We start from the raw sequence: 21210 nt of genomic DNA on the forward strand, positions 1-21210 counted from the left end.
GTATGAGTATTGATTACATTTGCAAGACTAGAAATTAAATTGTGGCTTTAAATGCATTCCATTCTATCAGAATATTTTTGTCATGAACTGCGCACACTCTTTCCCCTCCCTTAGTCTATTTAAATAATGAAGAGAGGCACGGACTAAAGCCTCTATAATACCACTTGCCAACAAATGTGGAATGTAAGGCTAGTCACTTCACCAAAGAATTTACAGTCTAAATGCACAAGAACATTAGGCAGTCATTAAGAAGTTGATATGCCTGGAGAGAAATTTGAATGTGAAGGTAAATTCAGAATACTAACATCTAGCTTGAAATCACTAAGTATTAATGTACTATTGTTAACACTGTTGTTCTTTTGTATTACGCATCCAATTTAAGCTTGCTTGGGGGAGAAGAATTCTACCTGCAGCCTACTGTAACCCAGTATTTTGGTACCCTTATGCTAGTCTGCGAGCTTGGTGTATTTCCACATTGGGAATATTTTACCTGGAATGCTTAAAATGTAAACTTCCAGAGTTGCCAAATTGTGCTCTTTGCAAGAAAAGGGGAGAGAGGATCTGTGAAAGAACTGCTTCCTGAATTCTGTAAGGAATCCTAATCCCTTGTCATTCGGAGAGCAAAACATATGTTGTAATAGGATGCTTTACAAAAAAGCCAACCCAGTAGCTAATTACTATTTAGTTTGAGTAGTTACTTATTGTAGCTAATGTAGTTATTGTAGTTAATTGTTGTAACTAATGTAGTTACTTTTAATTTCATTTTTGTCAACATTTAATATTCTAGGGATGTAAAAGCTCTTGGTATAATAGAGCACATAATCTGGTGACTAAGAATTTCTCCATTTCCCTGCATTCTCCCTCTGCACACCTTCCAGGAGTCTGGTCTTCAGATACACGTGGCACATTATCCACCAGGCTTTGGCATAAGGGTTTTAAACTCCTCTATTATGCTGCGTTTGCAAGGCTATTACCCAACTTGTCTGGGTTACGCACAGCTTAAAAATGTGGAAGTGTACAAAAAACATTCCTTTTCAGCCACACAAAGCTCGGAATTCAGACTCGGTGACAGCGCAGCGTTTCACCTGTCAAAGGAGCAAAGCAGTTCTCAACTACATGTTTCTTTTGTCCCCTTGGGATGACACACAGTTACAGTAGTGCTAAAATCAAATTGAACCACCCCAAAATTGGATCAGTGTGCTTATCCAGCACTATGTGAGCAGGAGTTTCTTTGCATCAGTTCCAGTGCCGAGGGAGATGACAGACCATCTGGCTGTATCCTGTAATTAAGTTGACATAAATCATTGTGATACACAAGCAAAATTTCAGAAGCTTCAGCTACCAGCTGAGCTCTTAAACTCTCTTTAAGTGGTTTCAGGTTATGTTTGATAGGTGCTGTGGTGAAATTCTGAGTAACTGAAACTTAGACTACAGTATACTTGTGATGGGAGATAAGGAAGCAAGTATTCATGCTTGTCTGTAAAAATGAGTGAACAAAGCAAACTTACGCTATTTAATCTCTCATCTGTTTTGACTCTGAGACTTCCCATTAACTGCCAAGCTGTGTGTACCTGACTTGAAAAGAACAGTTTCATATCAAACAGTTACCTGAAAGAGAATGACTTTCCCTGCTGCTTGAAAGGAAAAGTTTATTATAAAGGCAAGGTTTAAAAACACAGGTGCTGTTACTGTTTTTAAACTTTCTGGAATAAGAGTGTGCTGGTTTGCAGAAGTGTATTTTAGGAATAGATCTGCTTCATGGATATTGTCTGAAGCTGCTGAACGAGGCTGGCAAACAAGCTTTGCGGTGTGGGATACTGAACCTTTTTCCAACCCTGCTGTTGCAGACATCTGGCACTTTAAACTTTCTGGGAGATTGGTTCTGTCCTTGAACGAAGGACAAGTGTCACACCAGTAGGTTCTGTATCTTTGTTTTTGATATCGCTGGTTTATTTATGTGGTTGACTGAAGGGCCTTGTGCTCTTCAAGCAATGAAAAAAAAAAAAAAAGGCGCTGACTCGGATTCTACAGCCTGAAAACTGTATTACATCGATTTTACAAACTGTAGGATACTGCTCTTGGCGTAAGCCAAAAAACAATAGAGGGATTTAAGGAACAAGCAAAGTGAAGGTTATGGTAACACCATACAGCTGTTGGATTGTTGTGGGGAGTTGGGTTGACTGACTCTTTTCTTTTTCATGTTGGTAGACTTGCAAAGCTCACTGCAGCAGTCCTGCTGGCTAAAGATGTACCTGTATACTTCTTTTCCACGTATGTCCCTACGCCTTTTGTGGTGAGTCATCTTCTTTTTGTATCATTGAACCAGTTAAGGGAGTATTTAAAAGTTTACTAAAAACGTGAACTAGCAATTTTCTTCTCAAATTCCGTTATTTAAATAGAAAAATAGAGGTTGCTTGGTACGCTTGGCTCTTCAAGGAGGCTGTAACAAGAATGTTGCTGAATTCTCCTGTTGCAGATAGTCAATAGGATCACACTTCACCTTAGGCTGCTATGTGAGGGCAGCAGTTATTGCAGTCCAGGGTTTGTCTGTTAGTTACAGGTGAAGCATTCTGCTATTTTTTTTATTCGGTGTGTAACCACCTGGGTGTTATAAGGGTCAAAGATGATATTTACATGTGAATATATACACATATATAGGGACTGTATGTTTTTGGACATGACTTGCACTGCTTAGAGTGGAAGAAATGAAGGATTGCCTCTACTTCTGATACCTCAGAAATAAGAGCTTTCTGTTCTAGTCACAGAAGCTTTTTCTTGCAGGGTTTTAAATCCTTGTTTTCTATTCTGCAAGCTTCTCTAGTGTGCTGTGTATGCTGTGGGTCTTGTTTTGAGGGGAGGGCTGAAAGGATCAGATGTTCTTTAGCTGGAAGTACCTGTGACTTGTCTTTCAACGAGCCTTTTGGTGAATTCCTTCATTCTGTTCCAAACTGTTTTCTCTTTCTCAAATACTAGTGCAATCTGAGTGTAGACTTTCTTTTTAGTTGGCCAGTTAACAATTGTGTTTATGTAATTGGTAAATAGAATAATGTTCCTATGCAAGAGAACACAAGTTTTCTCTCTATTACTAGCTACAGGAAACAGAATGATGAGCATTCATGTATACCATTTCAAATAAACTGGTGAAACATTAAGAGCCGCTTCTCCCGTAGCATCCTATTGCATAACTGTCCTAATAATATAATGTTATTTGTGCCAGCAGCAGAACTCCTGAGTAAATTGACATTTCTGGGTTTCCTTTGTAGCCCTATGCTGTTCAGCAGCTCAAAGCTGTGGCTGGTGTGATGATCACAGCATCCCACAACCGGAAGGAGGACAATGGGTACAAGGTAGGGCTTGAACTTGAAGTTCGTAGCATGTCACAGCCAGCTCCTTTCCAGTATTACCTACGTGCCTTTGGCAGCTTCTGGAGCATGGGTGTGTGTACATTAGAAAGAGAAATTACTTCAAGTAATTAATCCTTCTATAACTTGAATTACACACGCTTTCTTCTGCGACTGGAATTTAAGACCACACTGTGTATCTTGAGCACGTCTGTTGTGACATTCCAGAGTCTAATCAGCAGCTGAAGAAATGTTTAAGCAATTTATTATGTGTTCCTGTCTTAGACTTAAAAATGGGTTTAAAACTAGAGTTAGGACTTAGGTGAATTAGTCCAAACAGTAGGTAACTGTGCTGAAGATGGTGACGGTTTAAGAGTTGAATAATAAAACTTTGTAGTAGTGTGTTGCTCCCTATAAGGTTGTTTTTCTGGTCTTTGAAAGAGAGATGGGTGGCTTCATTTTGAAAGCTTGGAATAGTATAACCATCCAAAATAGCAAGTGCTGCTTATGCAGTATTGTAACACAGTATTTTCTTTCTAAACTTTATAAGAATCTGAACTAAACTCTTAACTTCAACTAAGCTTAATGTTCTAGAAGCTTAGTAACCAGTCTTACTCTGCACAGGGATAATTCTTGGAGGTGATTGTGCTGCACTTGTCCTCTGTGGAACAAGTTGTAAAGTACTTCACCAGTGTTTACTTTTGTGTAACTATAGCAATGAGTAAGAAAATAAGCAACATCAGTTTTCCAGGTGCTTCATTTATCAGGAGGCTATTAGTTTGTGTCTTCTGATATGAAACATTTTACTCGTGTCAGGATATTTTTTTCCTAGTCTTTCACAAGAATCGTTTTATCTTTCACTGTTTCCCATGGGAATTCAGCAGCTCCTGAAGGTTTTGGACAATTTTGAGCTAATTTGACAAACCCATAGTTTTGCAGATACTGAGTACTTACAGGTTTCATGAAAGCCAGCGGACAAGAAAAGAGAGACAAATTGGTCTGAGCAGAAGATCTGCACTGTGAATTCAACCATGCTATTGGAAACAAACTGTGGGAAAACTGGCATCTAAATAATTCTCTAACAAAGACTTTTTATAGTTCAGGGTTTGATAGTGTTTCCAGCTGAAAGATCACAGTTGTTCAGTTATGGAAAAACATGTACCTTGGCACACTGCTTATCTGTTTTGCTTTGATTTCAAAAACAAGTTGTGCTTCTTTCTCAAAAGGAATGCCAGGTTATGTAGAAGGTAATGTTTTTCTTCTGTTACAGTTTGCACAACACTCTCAAATGTAAGTGCCCAGTTTCGGTTTCTCCTGAAATCCTGATGATTTCAGTCATAACAGCTGAATACGAGCTTTTTTTGAAAATAGGTCGTGTTGCTGAGTAGCTATCATCACATAAACTGTGATTCCAAATGACCTTTGAGGAAAGCCAGTCTGATGCAAGCCTTTTCTGTATGGCTTCAGGAAGCGGGAAATATGCAGAATCCTATAGCTAAAAGAATTTATCAAGTTAATAATCTTTGTAAATAAACTGTGTCTTGTTTTCCTTAAACTTATACCAGGTTTATTGGGAAAATGGAGCACAGATCACCTCTCCTCACGATAAGGAAATTATAAAATGTATAGAAGAGTGCGTTGAACCATGGAATGGCTCTTGGAATGAGAATCTAGTAGACACCAGTCCCCTTAGACAGGATCCTCTGAAGAAAATTTGTGACTGTTACATGGAGGATCTGAAAAGGATCTGTTATCATAGGTATTATAAAATGAAATGTACTTAAATTATGTTTTTAAATAAGCTCTGGGTTACACGTGGAAAACTAACTGCTGACAGATAGACTTCAATAGTAAAGCTTTTGATTTGGGTATAGGGATTGGGCAGTCTTCCAAAACTTTAATAGTTTCGGACCTGCCTGTAGGGATTTTTATCATCACAAATCAGCAACTCGATTTCTGTCCTTACGGTTCACAGAAGCCAAGTGCTCCACTCTGCCACAAACATCACTTTCTGCTTGAGGCCATTGCTCTGTGCTCTTCATGGTGGAAATAATTTTTGGTCATCTCCCCATTCTGTCTCACCCTGTCCCTGCTCTGATGTGGCATTAAATTAGATGGTCACCATCGTTAGGACTAAACCATACTTGATTTGGACACTAGGCTACAGTAAAGAACCCTGATGTGAACCATTTTATGCAAATAAATACGTTCAAAGAGTTCTGAATAAAATGCAGCAATTCAGAGTAAAGGTGAGGTGTACATGCATGAAACAGAGGTGAGAAGATTAAGTTAAAGGTTAGGTGGGGCAGAAGACAAGATTAAAAGGAGGAGGATGTATAACGTAGGTAGAGTAGAGCCAGAGTAAGATCTTCAGGGTGGTGGAAGAGCTTGAGTTTGATGCAGAAATTAACAGTTCATTCTTGGGAGAATTTCAGCCAATTCAGCGGAAAGTAAACATCTCATTTTCCAGGAGAAGAAGCTTTAAACCAGCAGTTTCTAGTGAAAGTCCAAATGAGCACTTTTCACTCATTCCTACTTTGAAATTAATGCAGAAATCAGCAGAATAGTACGAAGTGTAATTGCATTTTCTTTTGCTTTCCCACATGAAAGTACTCTTGTTAAATAACTAAAATCTTACTGAAATTCTTTTTTCCTTCTCAGGGAGCTAAACATGCAAACAAATTTGAAGTTTGTTCATACCTCTTTCCATGGAGTTGGACATGACTACGTGCAGTTGGCTTTCAAAGCATTTGGCTTTCAGCCCCCCATTCCAGTACCTGAACAAAAAGATCCAGATCCAGACTTTTCTACTGTCAGATGCCCGAATCCTGAAGAAGGAGAATCTGTGCTGGTATTTTTGTTTCTACTTCATCAGATTTCTCTGTTTGGATATGATACTTTGTTGAAAAAAAAGAAATGAGAAAAAAATGAGAACAGGGAGTACCTGGCTTTCAGCTATGTTAATACAGTGGGCAATCTATATGAGATTTTCTTTCACTCCATGTTATATGTAAGTAGGAAGACTGTGGGTTTATTTGCTCTTGTGATTTTATTTTTTTTCTCTCCCTCCCTCTTCTCCCACCAGGAGTTGTCACTGAGGCTTGCAGAGAAAGAAAATGCTAGAGTAGTAGTGGCCACTGATCCAGATGCAGACAGACTAGCAGTGGCAGAACAGCAGAAGTAAGTGATGGGCCCTCAAATTTTACCTCTTAAGAAGAGATAGTGAAAATTGCAGAATGTCCCCAAATGGTAGACAGGCACACACCTTCAACCCACTCTTTCCTGTTGTGACTTAGCTATTCAGGTATTTTTCTTCCCAGTTTCATCTTTTGGTATAGCTCCACTTGAAATAACGTGTTTTCAATAAAATCAGTTAATAACTCAGAAATGATTAAATATTTACCAGTGTTACAGTAAATGGCCAAATAAAACTTAACTGAAAAGTTGCGTGGTTGCTAAAGACAGTAAAATCTTCTTGTTAATGTTTTTTTCTTTTTTATCAGGCAAACAAATTCTGCCTTGGGACAGTTAGCTGTTGTGGGCTTTTTTGGGTGTGTTTTGTTTTTTTGGTTGTGTGGTTTGTTTTTTTTTCCCCTGGCTTCTTCATATTGAATAGAAATTATCTTTCTTCCACTAACAGGCCAAAATTCTGATCATTGTGTAAGTAAGTGTCTGTAATATGCGATTGCGCAGGCATTGCCTGACTGCAATGTATAGACTGCTGTACTTCTGTCTGATAAATTAAAAAGACCTGAACTGTTTTAAAGCTGACAGTAAGGATACTTAATTGGTATCTTTGCTTGCTAACAGAATGCACTGGGCTTGTAAATCATTGAGACGTGATAAATGTGGAGTCCTGTTGGTACGGTGGCTTTGTATAGAGCAGCTTGTCAGTAGTGTGCTCGGATTCCTGTTGTTCCAGTGACTGCAGAAAGCATTTCCCCATGAGTGGATGCTCCTGGGAAACCTGAAAGAGCTCTTACATTTTCTATCCTGTCTGCAGCGGCTGCTGGAAGGTGTTCACTGGCAACGAGCTAGCAGCTTTGTTTGGGTGGTGGATGTTTTCTTGCTGGAAGGAAAACTGCTCCGAAGATGCTGATGTGAAGAATGTTTACATGTTAGCGACCACAGTCTCCTCGAAAATTTTGAGGGCAATTGCACTTAAAGAGGGATTTCACTTTGAAGTAAGTGTGGGTTTTGTGATATTCCACCTCCCGAAACATTGGACACTTTTAGGATTCAGCTGGACAGGGCGCTGGGCCATCTTGTCTAGACTGTACTTTTTTGCCATGAAAGGTTGGACCAGATGATCCTTGAGGTCCCCTCCAACCTGGTATTCTATGATTCTGTGTCTTCTTGGCAATCAGATTTTACTCTGCCGTGTTCATCTAGCCCCTCTGCTTACAACTTTACAAAATGAAAAATAAACAGATGACTTTCAGTCTTCTGGCTGGGAGTTTCTCTGTGTTCCAACTTGCAGAGAATGCTGTTTTACCCGGGCAAGCCTGCTTTCAGCCTCTGCAGTGTTTCTCAACGCACGTTACAGTGAATGCAGACTGTGAGATCAACTTACGCAAAGCTGCAAAGAGACCGTAACACGTGACACAAATTAAAACCTGAATTACATATAATCGAAATGCTGCTGTCTTGGTTATTTTCCTAGAGATAAATTCTTGGGTGATAGAATCAAGGTGTGTGCAATGGTGTGTTTACTACAAAAATGGAGTGCTTTTTGATGGATTTATAACAAACACAGGTTACACAATGTTCCTTCAGGTGCCCAGAGCACCAGTAGGTTTTAAATTTGATTTTACTTCAAATTGTGACAGACACAGGAACCCTTCTGTTCAGATCTTTAATGTAATTTCATTAAGGACTTGCTAAAAAAGAAAATGGGGGGTGCCCCTGCAGACTGACAGCTATTGTTTAGTTCCTGCATTCAAATTAAGTACTTGCTGAGATTTCTGAGACTGTTGAATGTTAGAGCACTTGCATCTGTTATGGCTAAAGCTTAGCACAAACATACAAAGATCCAGGTCTTGTTTAATACTTGTCTTAGTTAAATCCATGTACAATCTGACAAAAAATTTTGCCAAACGCTGAGGAATTAAAAACTGAAACTGAAAGCAACTCTGAAAACCATTTTGATATTCCTAATCGGGTTGAATATCACTGCCTTCTAGTGAGTTTCATTTTTCTCACTAACTACTTTTTCTTTTTCTTGGAAGGGACACATTTGACTGGAAAAGAAGCAGGAATTTACAGAACCCCTTGATCTCCTCTAAAAGCTTCCCCTCTTCATACCTTCTTTCTCTCCAAGAAGGACAGTTTCTAAGTTTTTGATTGCTTTTGCATGATTTGAAGAGCGTAAGCAGTGCTCTTCCCTCCCATCACACAAAATTGCTCTTTATGTTTCAGTAACTTTTCCTTTTGAATAACTCTGTACCATTGTCTCATAAGCACCACGGAAGATCTTACCTGGTCTCGGAGAGAACCACAGTCTCTCAAACACGCTTACTCCTTGATTTGATATTTGTGTCCTAGTTGAGTATTCACTAGTAAAAAGCTTTCCAGTGACTCTTTGCCTTAGATTTGTAATCTAAACTGAAGGTATGACTTGTCTAATGTTTGTCTTTACTGTCCCTATTCTGTTTGTCAATTAATTAGATTTAAGTTCAGGGAAATGATTTTGAGAAAGCAGAAAAATGTCCTTAAGCTTTAGTGTTTTACTCTGCAGCAGTCTTTCCCACTGATGCTAAAATTCAGGATAATATTTTTCTTTTTTTTTCTTTCTTTTTGAGTCTGAAGCATCCCGGAAATGAAGGGAATAGTGGCTACACTTTCTCCTTTGACTTGAAACTAAATAGAAAATGTATACTTAATGCACTCTTTTTTTTTTTTTTATTGTTTCAGGAAACACTCCCTGGTTTTAAGTGGATTGGAAGCAGAGTAAAAGATCTCCTAGATAATGGAAAAGAAGTTCTCTTTGCATTTGAAGAGTCTATTGGTATGTATGTTAATATCACTTTTAAAATGTTGAGAACTGGGAGGAGGGAAGAGAATGCAACTAAAAAGGAATGGTCTTAGTTATGAAACGAAACACAAAATAATTTATTTTTGTTTCTGTGGTTACTACTATTGGAATTCTGCTCTCATCAAATCAATTTGCCAACTATCATAATAAATGATATATGAATCTCTGATTCTGGTATTGTGCTTGTGCAGTTTCCTGATACAAACCTGTTCTGATACAGGTTGAAAGCCCTCAGATGCCAGAGCCAAACTGCTGTTGCTCTGTGGCTTCTTAGCTGAGATTAAGCGTAGGATCTGTTCTTAATCAGTTTAGTATCTTCCAGGTCCTCTCTGCGAGGACCTGCTGTAATGGCTCTGTGGAACTGGGAGGTGGCTGGCTTTGGCCACGCCATCCATCTCAGCAGTACTGCAGTTCCTCCAGGAGCTGCACGCTGTCCCCTCATGCTTCAGAACAATATGTGAAGAAGCCAGAGATGTGCAGGAATAACATTAAATACCTATGGAAGCGTGTGAATATTCCTGCTGACCTTGCCTTGAGTGCGCTACTTATCTTGGTAATCTTGCTGACACCGCTTATCTGCAGAGAACTGTGTAGTGAGCGTTTTGGCTACAGGAATTCTCCACTTCTTCAGATAAACGGCAGCTTTCTGGGACAGCATATTCACACGTAGTATGGCATTTGAAAAAAGAAGCACCCGCTGAAGAGGGTGTGTGTCCATGCTGGTTTTATTCACAAAATTAAAGAAGTTTTTAACCATAAGGAGTTAGGATCTTGCTCACGCATCCCTTCAGAAAGACGGCGTCTTGGCAGTACTGGGGAGCACCGGTTTATGGGTTACCAAGGCTGTATCTGTAGGGGCTCCTTTGATTCAAATTACGGGCAAGACTCTTTGCAGTATCGGTGTGCTTGCACAAAAACAAATTCTTGTTTAGTGCTGTACTGAGAGATCTCCTCAGAGAGCAGATGTTATCGATCTGGAATTAATTGATTATACCACTTATCTTTCCAGCTCTATAACTATAATTAGATTTCTTAGAAAAGGAGAATGCATATGCAGTAATAAAAACAACTTACATGTATTGGCCAATTTTCTTTTACAGGAAAAAGGTTAAACCTTCAATCAAGTAAATCAATGTAATAGCGTGCCAGGTTATTTTTTCCACAATCAAATTTTTTATTTCTAGGCTTCATGTGTGGCACATCAGTGTTGGATAAAGATGGTGTAAGTGCAGCTGTGGTCATAGCTGAAATGGCAACCTACCTGGAGGGCAAGAACCTAACACTGGCACAGAAACTCATTGAGATATATGAAACGTAAGTTGTGTTTTTCATTAGTATGTTCTAGTGAACTATTTTGGAGCTGGGCATAATCTCGTAAATATTTTTAATGTGTCCCTCAGATGTCTTGTCATTGTAAATCGTTTTTTTTTCTGATGTACTGCAGTCGTCAGTGTTACAGCTGCCACTTAAATGTTGTATCTCCCAAAGGACTAAAGAGGCCCTTTCTAACATTTTTCTGCAATAAATTGTGAAAGAGTAGAATTTTGCGTAGGGATCCACCAGGGCAAGCTTTTCTCTCTCATTTGATTCATGCTATGTTACTTCTCTTATTTCTGATTGGTAGTTTTAGTTGTGGTCTGTGTGCTTCTCTTTAAACACTAACTAGTTTCACTTAAACATGCTCTGGGGATTGTTAGAAGGTCCAGTGCTGTTCTTGCAGGGATTTGTAATAGAACAGAGGTTAAAGGAATGGCCTGTGTTCAGTAGCTACGGACACAATTCACAGCAGTAAAATAAGGAACATGTTTAATGTCAGAATTAAGTCGCATACTGTGATAAGCCCAGTTCATCAGCAGAAGTTCCTGTGCTTTAGCAGAACTGTCAGCGCAGTTACAGCAGATCATAGATGCCATTCCTTTTCCTGCCAGCCCAGCAGAAAGACAGACTGTGTGGCCCTCAGAAACTTGGAATGAGGGAGCACAAACGATGGTCAGCGTTTATCTCTTTATGGCACTCGGAGTTTGTTCTGTCATATGCAAACTGTAGCAAAAAACAATCCTGCACAGCTGGATTGAAAAGCTGTCAGAGTGATAACAATTCATCTTTCAGTCACAATTTTTTAAGCTGCAGAGAAGGGTCTCTGGAGAATGAGGAGTGGGTGGAATATAGTGAAGAACAACTTAAATTTCAACGTGTGCACATGGTCGCTGCACCTCGTGAGTGCTCGCATTAGGTCTGACTGGGGATAGCAGTTTTAACTTGGGCGAAATAATCGGTCACCTGCTTCAGAGGCTGTTGAAATAATCTGTTGTTGTGGCTGCTCGCATGGCTACGGCAGACAATTTTTGATGGTGTGGGAATGATACCGCATATTAATTTCCTGGGGGCTACTAAGGCTGCACTTAGCCAAATGGCTGGCTTTTATTTCTTTGGAACTGAAACCTGGGCTTGAATTTAAAAATAGCTTAAGATAATCTGAGTAATGCGGTGAAATCTGCTTCAGAGTCCAGACATTTACCTATAAATACTGTTTCCACAGCTGTGAGAACTGCATTCTCTTCCTGTTATTGCTTTTCTAAACAGGGGCTTTCTTTAGATACCAGATGTGCAGACAACTTCTGAATCTTGTCACTGAAAATGTTGATCTGCTTGTAGGTATGGATATCACATATCAAAGACTTCCTATTTCTTGTGCTACGATCCTCCTACTATCAAAAGGATATTTGAGAAACTTCGGAACTTCGATGCCCCTCAGTCTTATCCAAAATTTTGTGGTATTTACAATATATTACATGTACGAGATATTACCACTGGCTATGATAGCAGCCAACCGAATAAGAAATCGGTGAGTTACAAAGGATTTTTGTGGGAGAGGTTCTGGTTTTGATGAGACTGAAAGTTAAACGCACCAAGAACTATGCAGAAAGACGTACTGTGTCAGCTAAGATGGCAGTATAATTACCATCATCTATTAAGACTGCTTAACAACATTTACTGGGGAGAAGACTGCTTAAATGTGAAATGGCTTGGCTATTGTGTTGACTGTTTTGATATAGCAATGAATGAACTTCATTAGTTCAAGTGAACTTGATGCTACTGCAACTCTGGAGCTGTCTAGAAAACTTCCAGGTGTTAAAATTCCAGTGGGAGTGGGAATTCCAGTCCCGTTATCCTGAAATATTGAGTCTGATCTAAGTGATAGGCCTGTCAGGCTGAAATAACTTGGTTTAGTCTGTTGCATTGGCTTGTGGATGTACACTGCAGGGATACCAGCACGTTATTTAGCTTTGTATGTACTGAATGTTGTATTTAAAAAAGAATAAATGAAAAAAAATCCTCTTTTGGGTTAGTTGGGGCGCTCTGTAATAAAATGTTGTTGTTTATGTAGGTACTGCCAGTGAGTAAAAGCAGCCAGATGATCACTTTTACATTTCAAAATGGTTGTGTTGCCACCCTTCGGACAAGTGGAACAGAACCAAAGATCAAGTACTACGCGGAGATGTGTGCGCTGCCCGAGCAGAGGTCAGTAGCCGGCCCACAGGCACACGCTGTTGGTGTCGCACAGGTCAGTGTGCCTGGCAGGGGACCCTCTGCTGCCTCCTCGGAGACCTGAGCCTCTCTTAAACTGGCCAGAATGATGCACATCCTAGCTCATAAGGGATCCCCTCTGCAGTGGATAAGACAAAGAATTGAATTTTCAGCATCTGCTACAGTAGGAAATTTCTCTTATTAACCCAATTCCTCATTCACTTCGAATTAAAAAGTGATGGAGTTGTGCTGCTGCTGGCAAGTATGCTTAAACCCAGGTGGATTCTTGTTGCATTTGTGTTGCTCTGAGCTACTGAGTAGTAACTAGAGATCTGTGCCCTTTTGACAGCCACCTGGATTGAGCTGCTTTCTGTTTAAAAGGGGGGAAATAAAAACAGGGTGTGTTTACACCATTGAAATAGGAGTGCGGACGAGGAGCCTAGGTTCTCAGTCTAGCCAATGGAGAGAAGCAGGCTCTTGAATGGGATTCGTGAGTAGCCCTCCTTTTAGACTTGTGTCCCAACATTTCTGTGGAGCAGAGAATTGAAAATAACATAAAGGGGCCTCTGATTCAGTATTTATTTCGATTTATTGGCAGGAATTCAGGGTGAGTGTATTTTTATCACTGAATGTTTTGGTCAGCTTTAGGCAGTCAGTGGATAGTGCCTTAGCTTGTAAAATGTGCATGTGAGGGGATACACAGATCCATGCCTAGACAACTTTCCACAGGTTGCTGAAGTATTCTTTAAAACATGTTTTATTGCCACATGAAGTCTATTAACATAGGTACAGTCCATCTTTTGAACCATGTTTTTAAATTGTTCTGAATTGACCACAGAATAACAGGTCAGAAGTGTTAGGAGTTCTACATCCCAGTTTTCTGAATGGCAGCTCTTCCCAGAAGCTTGTATTTATTTGGTCAGAGAGAGCTTTCTGATTGTCTGGCGTGTGAATGCACTTCTTTGTTACGTGGGGACGGAAATTCTCACTTCAGTTAGAACATGCTTCCATAAACCTGGGAGTGGGCAAGGTACCATTTGCTGTAAATGCTGCAAAAAATGTAAGATATAATGAGGCAAAGAGCTGCACCAACAAGGAAGACATAAATGCTAGAAATATTGCCCTTAACCTAATCTTAACACAAGTGAAGGCCAGATGAGTAAGAGTAGTGGGGAGAGAAACACTACCTGAGGATGCTTTGTTGCATCATTTGGGCTTCTGCTGGTAAGTCAGAAAGATATCTTTAATTTTAGTAATACCTATGGTTAGTGACAATTATTATCCAGAATATGAAATTGAAAAGCTTTCAAGCTTCCCTGGTTCAAGGTGTAAACGGTCTGTAGGAACCTCAAAAGGCTTTCCTCTCCGTAATAGCTTTGCAAATATTTCTCTGACTTGCTGTTTATTGATTATTCTTAAAAGCTGAACCTCAGGAAATTCAGTGTTGTTGTGGCATTTTGGGGTGTTTTCTTTAAAAGGAAGTGGTGACCTGAAGGGCAATGATACATTGCCAGTTCCACAAATGAGCAAAGCAAATGTAAATAAGCCTGTTTTGCCTATTCTCCATTAAAAACAGACTCAGTTCCTCTCCCTCCAGTGAGACCTCTGGACTAGGAGAGGGATTATGCTTTTTTTTTTTTTTAAAGGAGTGTTGCAATGGATTAGTGTTTGTGCCTATGGATGTTGTCTTTTTACTCAAACGAATGTCTGGGCATTTAAATAGGGAAAGGATCAGTGTATTACGGTGTCCTCTTGTGAGCTGTGACACTTTGCCTGATTACTCAATCCCCCAAATTGCCCTTGAGTCAAAATACAATCAGATACCCTACTTGGGCATCTGGACGCTGGGTAGAGAAGAATACAGGGTATCTAACTCTTCTGTTAGTAGCCCGTTCTTACTTTTTAATCCATTTACAGTCTGTGTCTGACCAGTCTTGCATTGGTTTTGCAGTCATTAGTTGTCGTGTCCCCTCTGCTAGCCTAGAGCCCTCTAGTGGTGATTATTTTTTTCTTAAATTAATTTAAATTAATACTGCAATAGTCCCTACCGAAAAGTACCTTGTTAAATCAAGCAGGTTGGAGTCTCTACACGTTGATGCTGGTAGGAGACATAACAGTTAGTCCATCACCATCAAATCTTGCCCTTTTTTTTTTTAAAAAAAAAACGTTTAGTGTTTATCAAACCTCTGACATGGTATTGTTGTCTTTCTAGTGACAGAAGCATCCTGGAAGAAGAACTTCAGAAGCTTATTGAGGCTTTGATTGAGAATTTTCTTGAACCTGATAAGAATGGACTGATCTGGCGCTCAGCTTAGATCTCCTGTAACTGGTGTTCAGAGAAGTGACCGCCTGCACTGCATCATGTGAAACAAAGGAACCAAGAACAGAACTCCGTTTCATACGTGTGCGTGTGTGTATGTGTGTTAAACAGCTACATTTTTATTCTGTAAAGAAGCAGCATTCTTTTGTCAGGCTTTTCACCAAAGTCTGGGCTAGAAAATTGGGATAAGGAGCGGAAGTGAGGGGAAAGGATGGAATTTATTACTCTAATTTTCTGTCCTTTTGACCAAATTCACCTGCACCAATGCAAATGAACAGCCCATGCAGGTTTAAGGCAGCGGATCTTAGCCACTAGATCTGGTCTTAAACTAATTTCAGGTACCCAATACCTGGGTTTTAAACTCGGGTAGTCTCAGTGTTTGAAGGAAGTGATCACTCCAAACTGACAAAAAAGCCTGCTTCTTCCTAGCTGCTGTGCGTGGGTGTAGGTATCATTGTTACAGGTCTTAATTTCCAAAAACGTTGAAGTAGAGTTCAGTGCTTAGCACTTCTTGTTTAGGCAAGTTGTTCAATATGACATTTTTCAGCTACTTAAGTATCCTTCCGTTGTTAAAGGTGCTCTTGGTGCATTGTATTTCCTGTGTGTATCTTAAAATATTTACTTGATAGTGAATCAATAGTGGCAACACATGCAGCCTGGGTTTTGAATTATGTAGTGCCTTTCTGAGGCTTCCAGAGGAGTACAAATTTGTTCATTCCTTGGCTAAATTGCCTATTCAGACTGCCATAAGCTTTGTAACCATTTTTTGTCCCACATCTCTGAAGGGTCTTAAGCTTTTTTTTAAAAAATAAAGGTTTCAGAAATTTAGTAACTGTATGAAAATTCCAGTTAGTGACTTTTTTGGTTTTGAAAGTGGAGATGAGACACTGACACCATAGATCTTTTTTTTTGGTTACTAAATCATGATTATTTTTTTTGTTGTGTCTTGTAAACTAATTTCTGTTAGAATAACAGTTTACAAATACTGTTATTCTTGAGCTCTTAGTGCAAATCTTTAGCAACTTCCCATTGTCTGTTTTCTACCTTTGCTTGAGTAGAAAGTGATACTGCTAATCACTTTTTCCAGAAAAATAGGCTGATATGGAAATCCTCATGTAGATACCTAGGGTTTCAGAAAATAAAACCTGTGTCTTTTGGCACAGAAAAGCCGTGGAAGATACTTTAACTGAAACAGCACTTCAAGAAAAACTGTATATTGATTAACTGAGAATACTACTCGTTAATGTGTGCTGCTAAATCGCTAATATAAGCCCTCAGAATAAAGTCAGTGATGTTCTGGACATCTCCCCGCTATCACTTTACAATAATTAAAGAAAAGAAATAGGTAAAACTGAACACTTAACCGCTGTGTTGAAGGATACATGAGAAGAACCTAAGATGCCCTTAAGTTAAAGCCGTTGTTTTGCCACTATTGTTAAATGGCTGAATCTGTCCTCCATCCTATTATACCCTTACAGCTTGATGCCGTAGGATTGCGCAGAGTGTTTTTGTGTGTGTTGCATCTAGATGGCTTTACAGAGCACCAAGGTTTCTGTGTCTGTGCGGGTATTGGGTATTTCATGCTGACAGAAGCTTTGCACTATAACCGTGGATAAGTATTTTGCTGTATATGAATGTACATGTACTGCAGAAGGTCTGTGTTGCACAAATTCTTATTTGCCACTGATATTTATTTATTTTTTATTTTAAAAGAAAATATTTCCAAATTGTTCTGCAATTGAGTGAAATGTATCTAATGCCAAAATATTTTTTTTTTTCCTTGATTGTACATTTGACTGATGTGGTGGGGAAAATGGGTGAAAGCATTTACACTTAGAGCATACTCATGTTATTGTACAGCGCTGGGTAGGTCTCGGAAGGTGTAAAGGCATTTCTGACTGCTGCTTTGTCTTCAGTTTTCACAAAAAGGTGCAGATCTGGATCCCGACTGCGCTGGATTGGAAGGAGGTTTGTTCCACTGGCAGCAGATTAAAGCCTTAGGCGTTTTGGATTTTGTTTTTAACTAGCCTGCTAGTAGTACAGAAGAGAACAAGTGACTTGGAACATAATTTTGAACAAAGGTAAACACTGTAAAAAGCGTAGTGTGTGTGATGAGGCCAGCTGTGTGTATATTGTAGCAATTAGCATTAGGAGTTACGTCTCGTGAGTTATGTTTATGCTTCTACGAAGAGCAGGAATCTGCAATTTCCCAGAGAGATCTGCTTTATATCAGTAGGCAAGTGCTATAAATGCAGTATGGAGGAAAATCGTGATTATGTTTTCAAATCAGCATTCTTAGAAGTTGGTAACTGTTCATAGTCTAAATATCTTGAATAAAAAAACAAATATGGGGAGTTAAGATTCTTCTCGCTGATAGATTTGAGCAGTAAGTTATAGATGTAGTAGTGCTTTTGGAATGACAGCAACAGGCACAATGTGTTGAATGTATTTCAAGGGTATAATAACTATTGCTGTTTTTAAACTGCTGCTACCGTTGTTTTCCTACTGTATTTGAACTGTTTGATATATTTATACTGTTCCGTTTGTGGAACTCCTCCTTTATCTCCTCCCTCTGATCTTGCTTCCCTTACTTCTGTTACTGTGAAGGACTGTAATTCCCTTATTTCATCACCCTGTAACTGTGTTGTACATTGTGCTCGAGTTTGGGCTTGTGCACACCCCTCTTTCAGTTGTCAGCTGTTCTTTACTATTTTTCAGATAAGAACAAAGGCTTTTCAAACTTGAGTAAGAAGCAGATAATAGATCAAAGTACGCTGTGGATGTTGTTTACTAGGCGCTTCCCGTTAACATCTGCTTTGTCAAAGGTTGGTCTACAGGAAGACATTAGCTTAAACTGTAACCGTACAGCCTATGATTTGTGTTAAGCATTTGATAAAATTAGGAGGGCTTGTTTTTGTCTTTTCCCTTTTTGATGTGACAGGCTTAATCCCTGTCTTACTGAGATGTGTGATAAAGTTGTGTTTCCATGGGCCTAGGACAGGACCTTTATAAGTCCAGGAGACTTGCCAGGCAAGGTTGAGTGTCTATGATACAGAGCTTGTGGCCAAATTTTTTATTCTAGTTGTGATAACAGCATTCAGTCCGTGGTTTAAGTAGCCTCAAGTGCTATTCACATCTCTTCTGGCACCTCTAAAGGATGCGTCCTGCCACGGCGTGAGTGAATCTTAAACTCTTGCGTGGAAGAGAAGGAGGGAGCGTGTTTAACACAGGAGAGTTTGACTGGAAGCTTCAAGCACAGCTCTGGCTGTAGCCCAGAGTGGTGTAGCCCCTGCTTCATGCTCGCCGTTGGTGCGGGGTCCTGCTCGGGCGGTGAGCCACTTCTGCTTCGTTTGCCCTGCCCTTCGCTCGCAGCCCCGGCACGAGGCAACTCCAAGGAGCCGGGTTTCCCTTGGGCTGGAGAACTGGGATCTCGCCTGAGTGGGTCTCCTAATTTTTCCTTAATTTAAATACCCAGCTCTTCCTTCTGAAGAGGGGAAAACCTTAACTGTGTCATCCACAGAGTAAACCAAGAATTAAAATTCTGTGTGTTTCTGTTTCAGACATTGAGGTGACTTACAACATGCAGTACACACTGCCTGGGCTCCTTTACCTGCCTTGGGCAGCTCTTGACTGATCTCGAGCTCTTGCTGTAGCTTTGCTTGGAGGATACCCACATGTGGAGATTTCTGGCGTTATTCCCTGATTTAGCGATACTCCGGTAGCACTTTGTGTCCCTTCTCTGCCTGGCTCCTGAGGTATTAGGGATTTGAGCTCCTGTTTCATTAAAGGGAGCGTGTTTGTGTGAAACTATCAGAGCATTGAGGGTGAAGCCACCAGGTGGAATGATGGTTTTTGTCATTTGGGGCGGGGTGGAAGGGGTGATCTGCTTTAGAAAGCACTTGGATGTTCTCTTTTAATTTTAAAACATCACTTCATTCTGTCTTCCCCCACCCTGTTTTGCCTTTTCTCCCCAAGTAAAGAGTTTTTTGCATGGTGACGCCTGGGTGGTTACAGTCCAGGGTGATACACAGGACATTTTCCATCCTCCCCTGCCCTTTGTGTGCTCAAGAGTAAGTAGCTTTGTACGAGGTGATTCGAGTATCTGAAGTTGCATCATTCTCCTTGTCTAGAATCCTGGGGAGTTCTGGATCTGTACTCTCGTTTACCTGGTATCTGTCCTTCTGTAAAACTAGGGCATATTACAAATACAGAGTGAGAATTTGCACTTTTCTGAAGAATTTCTGTGTGTATTGCTATGTGGATTTAGCTGAATGAAGTGTTATAAGTAATAAAATATTCTCTTCGTAGTAGCAACCCTTCATGTTCCTTTGGTGGTCTTTAGTCAAACACTATTACCCCAAAACTGGAGCGGGCGGGTAGTTGTTCCTGACTTGGTGTAGGAGGAATATTGACCATGTGCTGCTCAGATAACCGAAGCCCTGGGAACAACAGGGATCCCTGAAGCAGCTGGTCAGAGCCTCGTCCTTCGGTGACACTAAAGGACATCTCTGCTGTCAAACTGTGATGCTGTTTCCAAGGGGCTTGGCCCTGAAGGTGTCCCAGGGCTGAGCACCAAGGACTGAGGGTGACCTGAAGTCACCACTGATGCCACCACAGAGCAGACGGGGAGGGAGTTGGATGTTGGGGGCCATGGGATGGGTGGGCACAAGCCAGAATGAGGAGAGGTGGGAGTTTGGGGGGTTTGGTTTTGCCCAAAAGAAAGGTTTCAGCTCCAGGAAAGTTGGTGAGGGAGGAGGGACCATCCTCTTGCTGGTCCCTCTCTGTTTGGAGCTGACCCTGTGCTGGGGCACTTACAGGGTTCTTATGCTCACTGATAAACTCTGAGACAAGAGTTGATTCACCCCAGCTTGGCTTTAATATTTTAAGTTGATTTAAGGTTGAGAGAAGATGGTTCCTGGGGCATGTCCAGGAGAGTTCTCGCATCCCTCCAGTGATGGCTGCAGGCTTCATCCCTTGGGGGTCTGTCTGAATCGTTTTTTCTCCTTGCCAAGGCTGAAGAACCCGCCCCCCCACCCCATCCAGGGCTGCTCTCCTCCTCCCGGCTCCCCAGAACTAGCTCTGAATTATCCCCCGTGCTGCGCTGAGAGCACAAGGGATGGTGCTTTCCAGGGAGAGGCTTAACCATCCCCCCTGCAACCTTGTTGTAAAATAAGAAAACAGCAGAAGGAGGTGGTGAGGGAGGGGTTTATTGGGGCTGGGGGGGAGGGGAGCAAGGGGATCCGGATGGCTCAGCAGTGGCTGAGCCTCGGCTCAGTCTGTAATTGCAGGAACCGGCGCTGGATGTCACCGTGAGCCCGTGCAGGGAGACCGAGCCCCGGTGGGGCCGCAGCTGGCCTGCTGGCCCCCTCTCAAAGTGTGGGGACAACCAAGGGACGGGCTGAGCACCCCCGGGCTTTGGAGCTGGGGTGCAGAGCAGCGGGGTGTCCTTCAGCGGGGAGAGGAGGACCTTGGGACCAGGTTCTGCTGCCTTTATTGCTGCTGAAGGGGAGATCTCCTCCAGGAACTGCCCGACACAGCCTCTTCCAGGGCAGGGGTGAGCAGTTTGGGGGACCAGAGCATCTCGTGGAGGCTCCGGGGTCCACCCGTGCTGCTGGCCAAGCATTGGGACGCAGGGATATCATCCTGGGAGCGGCCACGGCGAGTCCTGGCACACAGCGGTGCCTGGCTTCACATTCAGGTCTTGTCAATTTAAACGTTAATTTAGTAACTAAATTAATTACCAACGTGCCAAGCCCAGTCTGTGTGGCCTCTCCCTTGGCCTCAGCTCTCCGGGGGCTTGTGAGGCATCTCTAGAGTCCGTGTCTCATGGTTTTGTCCTGCTGGTTGGATCCATCTCACCATCGGAGGACACGGCTGGTGTCCTGGGGGCACGGGCTGGTGTCCATGTTGGGGGGGCAAGAAGCGATGAGGGGGAAAGCTAACGAGTGATTTCTACATGCACACAGCAACCTATGGAGAACACTCGA

The 21210-nt window shown here is 41.2% G+C and overlaps 1 protein-coding gene across 4 annotated transcripts in view; it reads left to right on the forward strand.

The window, feature by feature from the left end:
• PGM2L1 (phosphoglucomutase 2 like 1) overlaps positions 1-19537 on the forward strand; it is a 44157-nt gene extending 24620 nt beyond the window's left edge. For 3 of the 4 annotated variants that reach the window (XM_074860598.1, XM_074860597.1, XM_074860599.1), the window contains 11 exons: positions 2209-2293; positions 3264-3347; positions 4907-5100; positions 6003-6192; positions 6427-6521; positions 7345-7525; positions 9255-9348; positions 10560-10689; positions 12031-12220; positions 12764-12897; positions 15116-19537. In XM_074860598.1, coding sequence (XP_074716699.1) covers positions 2209-2293; positions 3264-3347; positions 4907-5100; positions 6003-6192; positions 6427-6521; positions 7345-7525; positions 9255-9348; positions 10560-10689; positions 12031-12220; positions 12764-12897; positions 15116-15218 — 1480 coding nt within the window. In that variant the 3' untranslated portion in view covers positions 15219-19537. The remainder of the gene's footprint in view (positions 1-2208; positions 2294-3263; positions 3348-4906; positions 5101-6002; positions 6193-6426; positions 6522-7344; positions 7526-9254; positions 9349-10559; positions 10690-12030; positions 12221-12763; positions 12898-15115) is intronic. The other variant, XR_012627797.1, reaches the window with a different exon arrangement.
• The last annotated feature ends 1673 nt before the right edge of the window (positions 19538-21210 follow it).

This window comes from Strix uralensis, chromosome 2 (genome assembly GCF_047716275.1).
Source record: "Strix uralensis isolate ZFMK-TIS-50842 chromosome 2, bStrUra1, whole genome shotgun sequence".
Lineage (NCBI taxonomy): Eukaryota > Metazoa > Chordata > Aves > Strigiformes > Strigidae > Strix > Strix uralensis.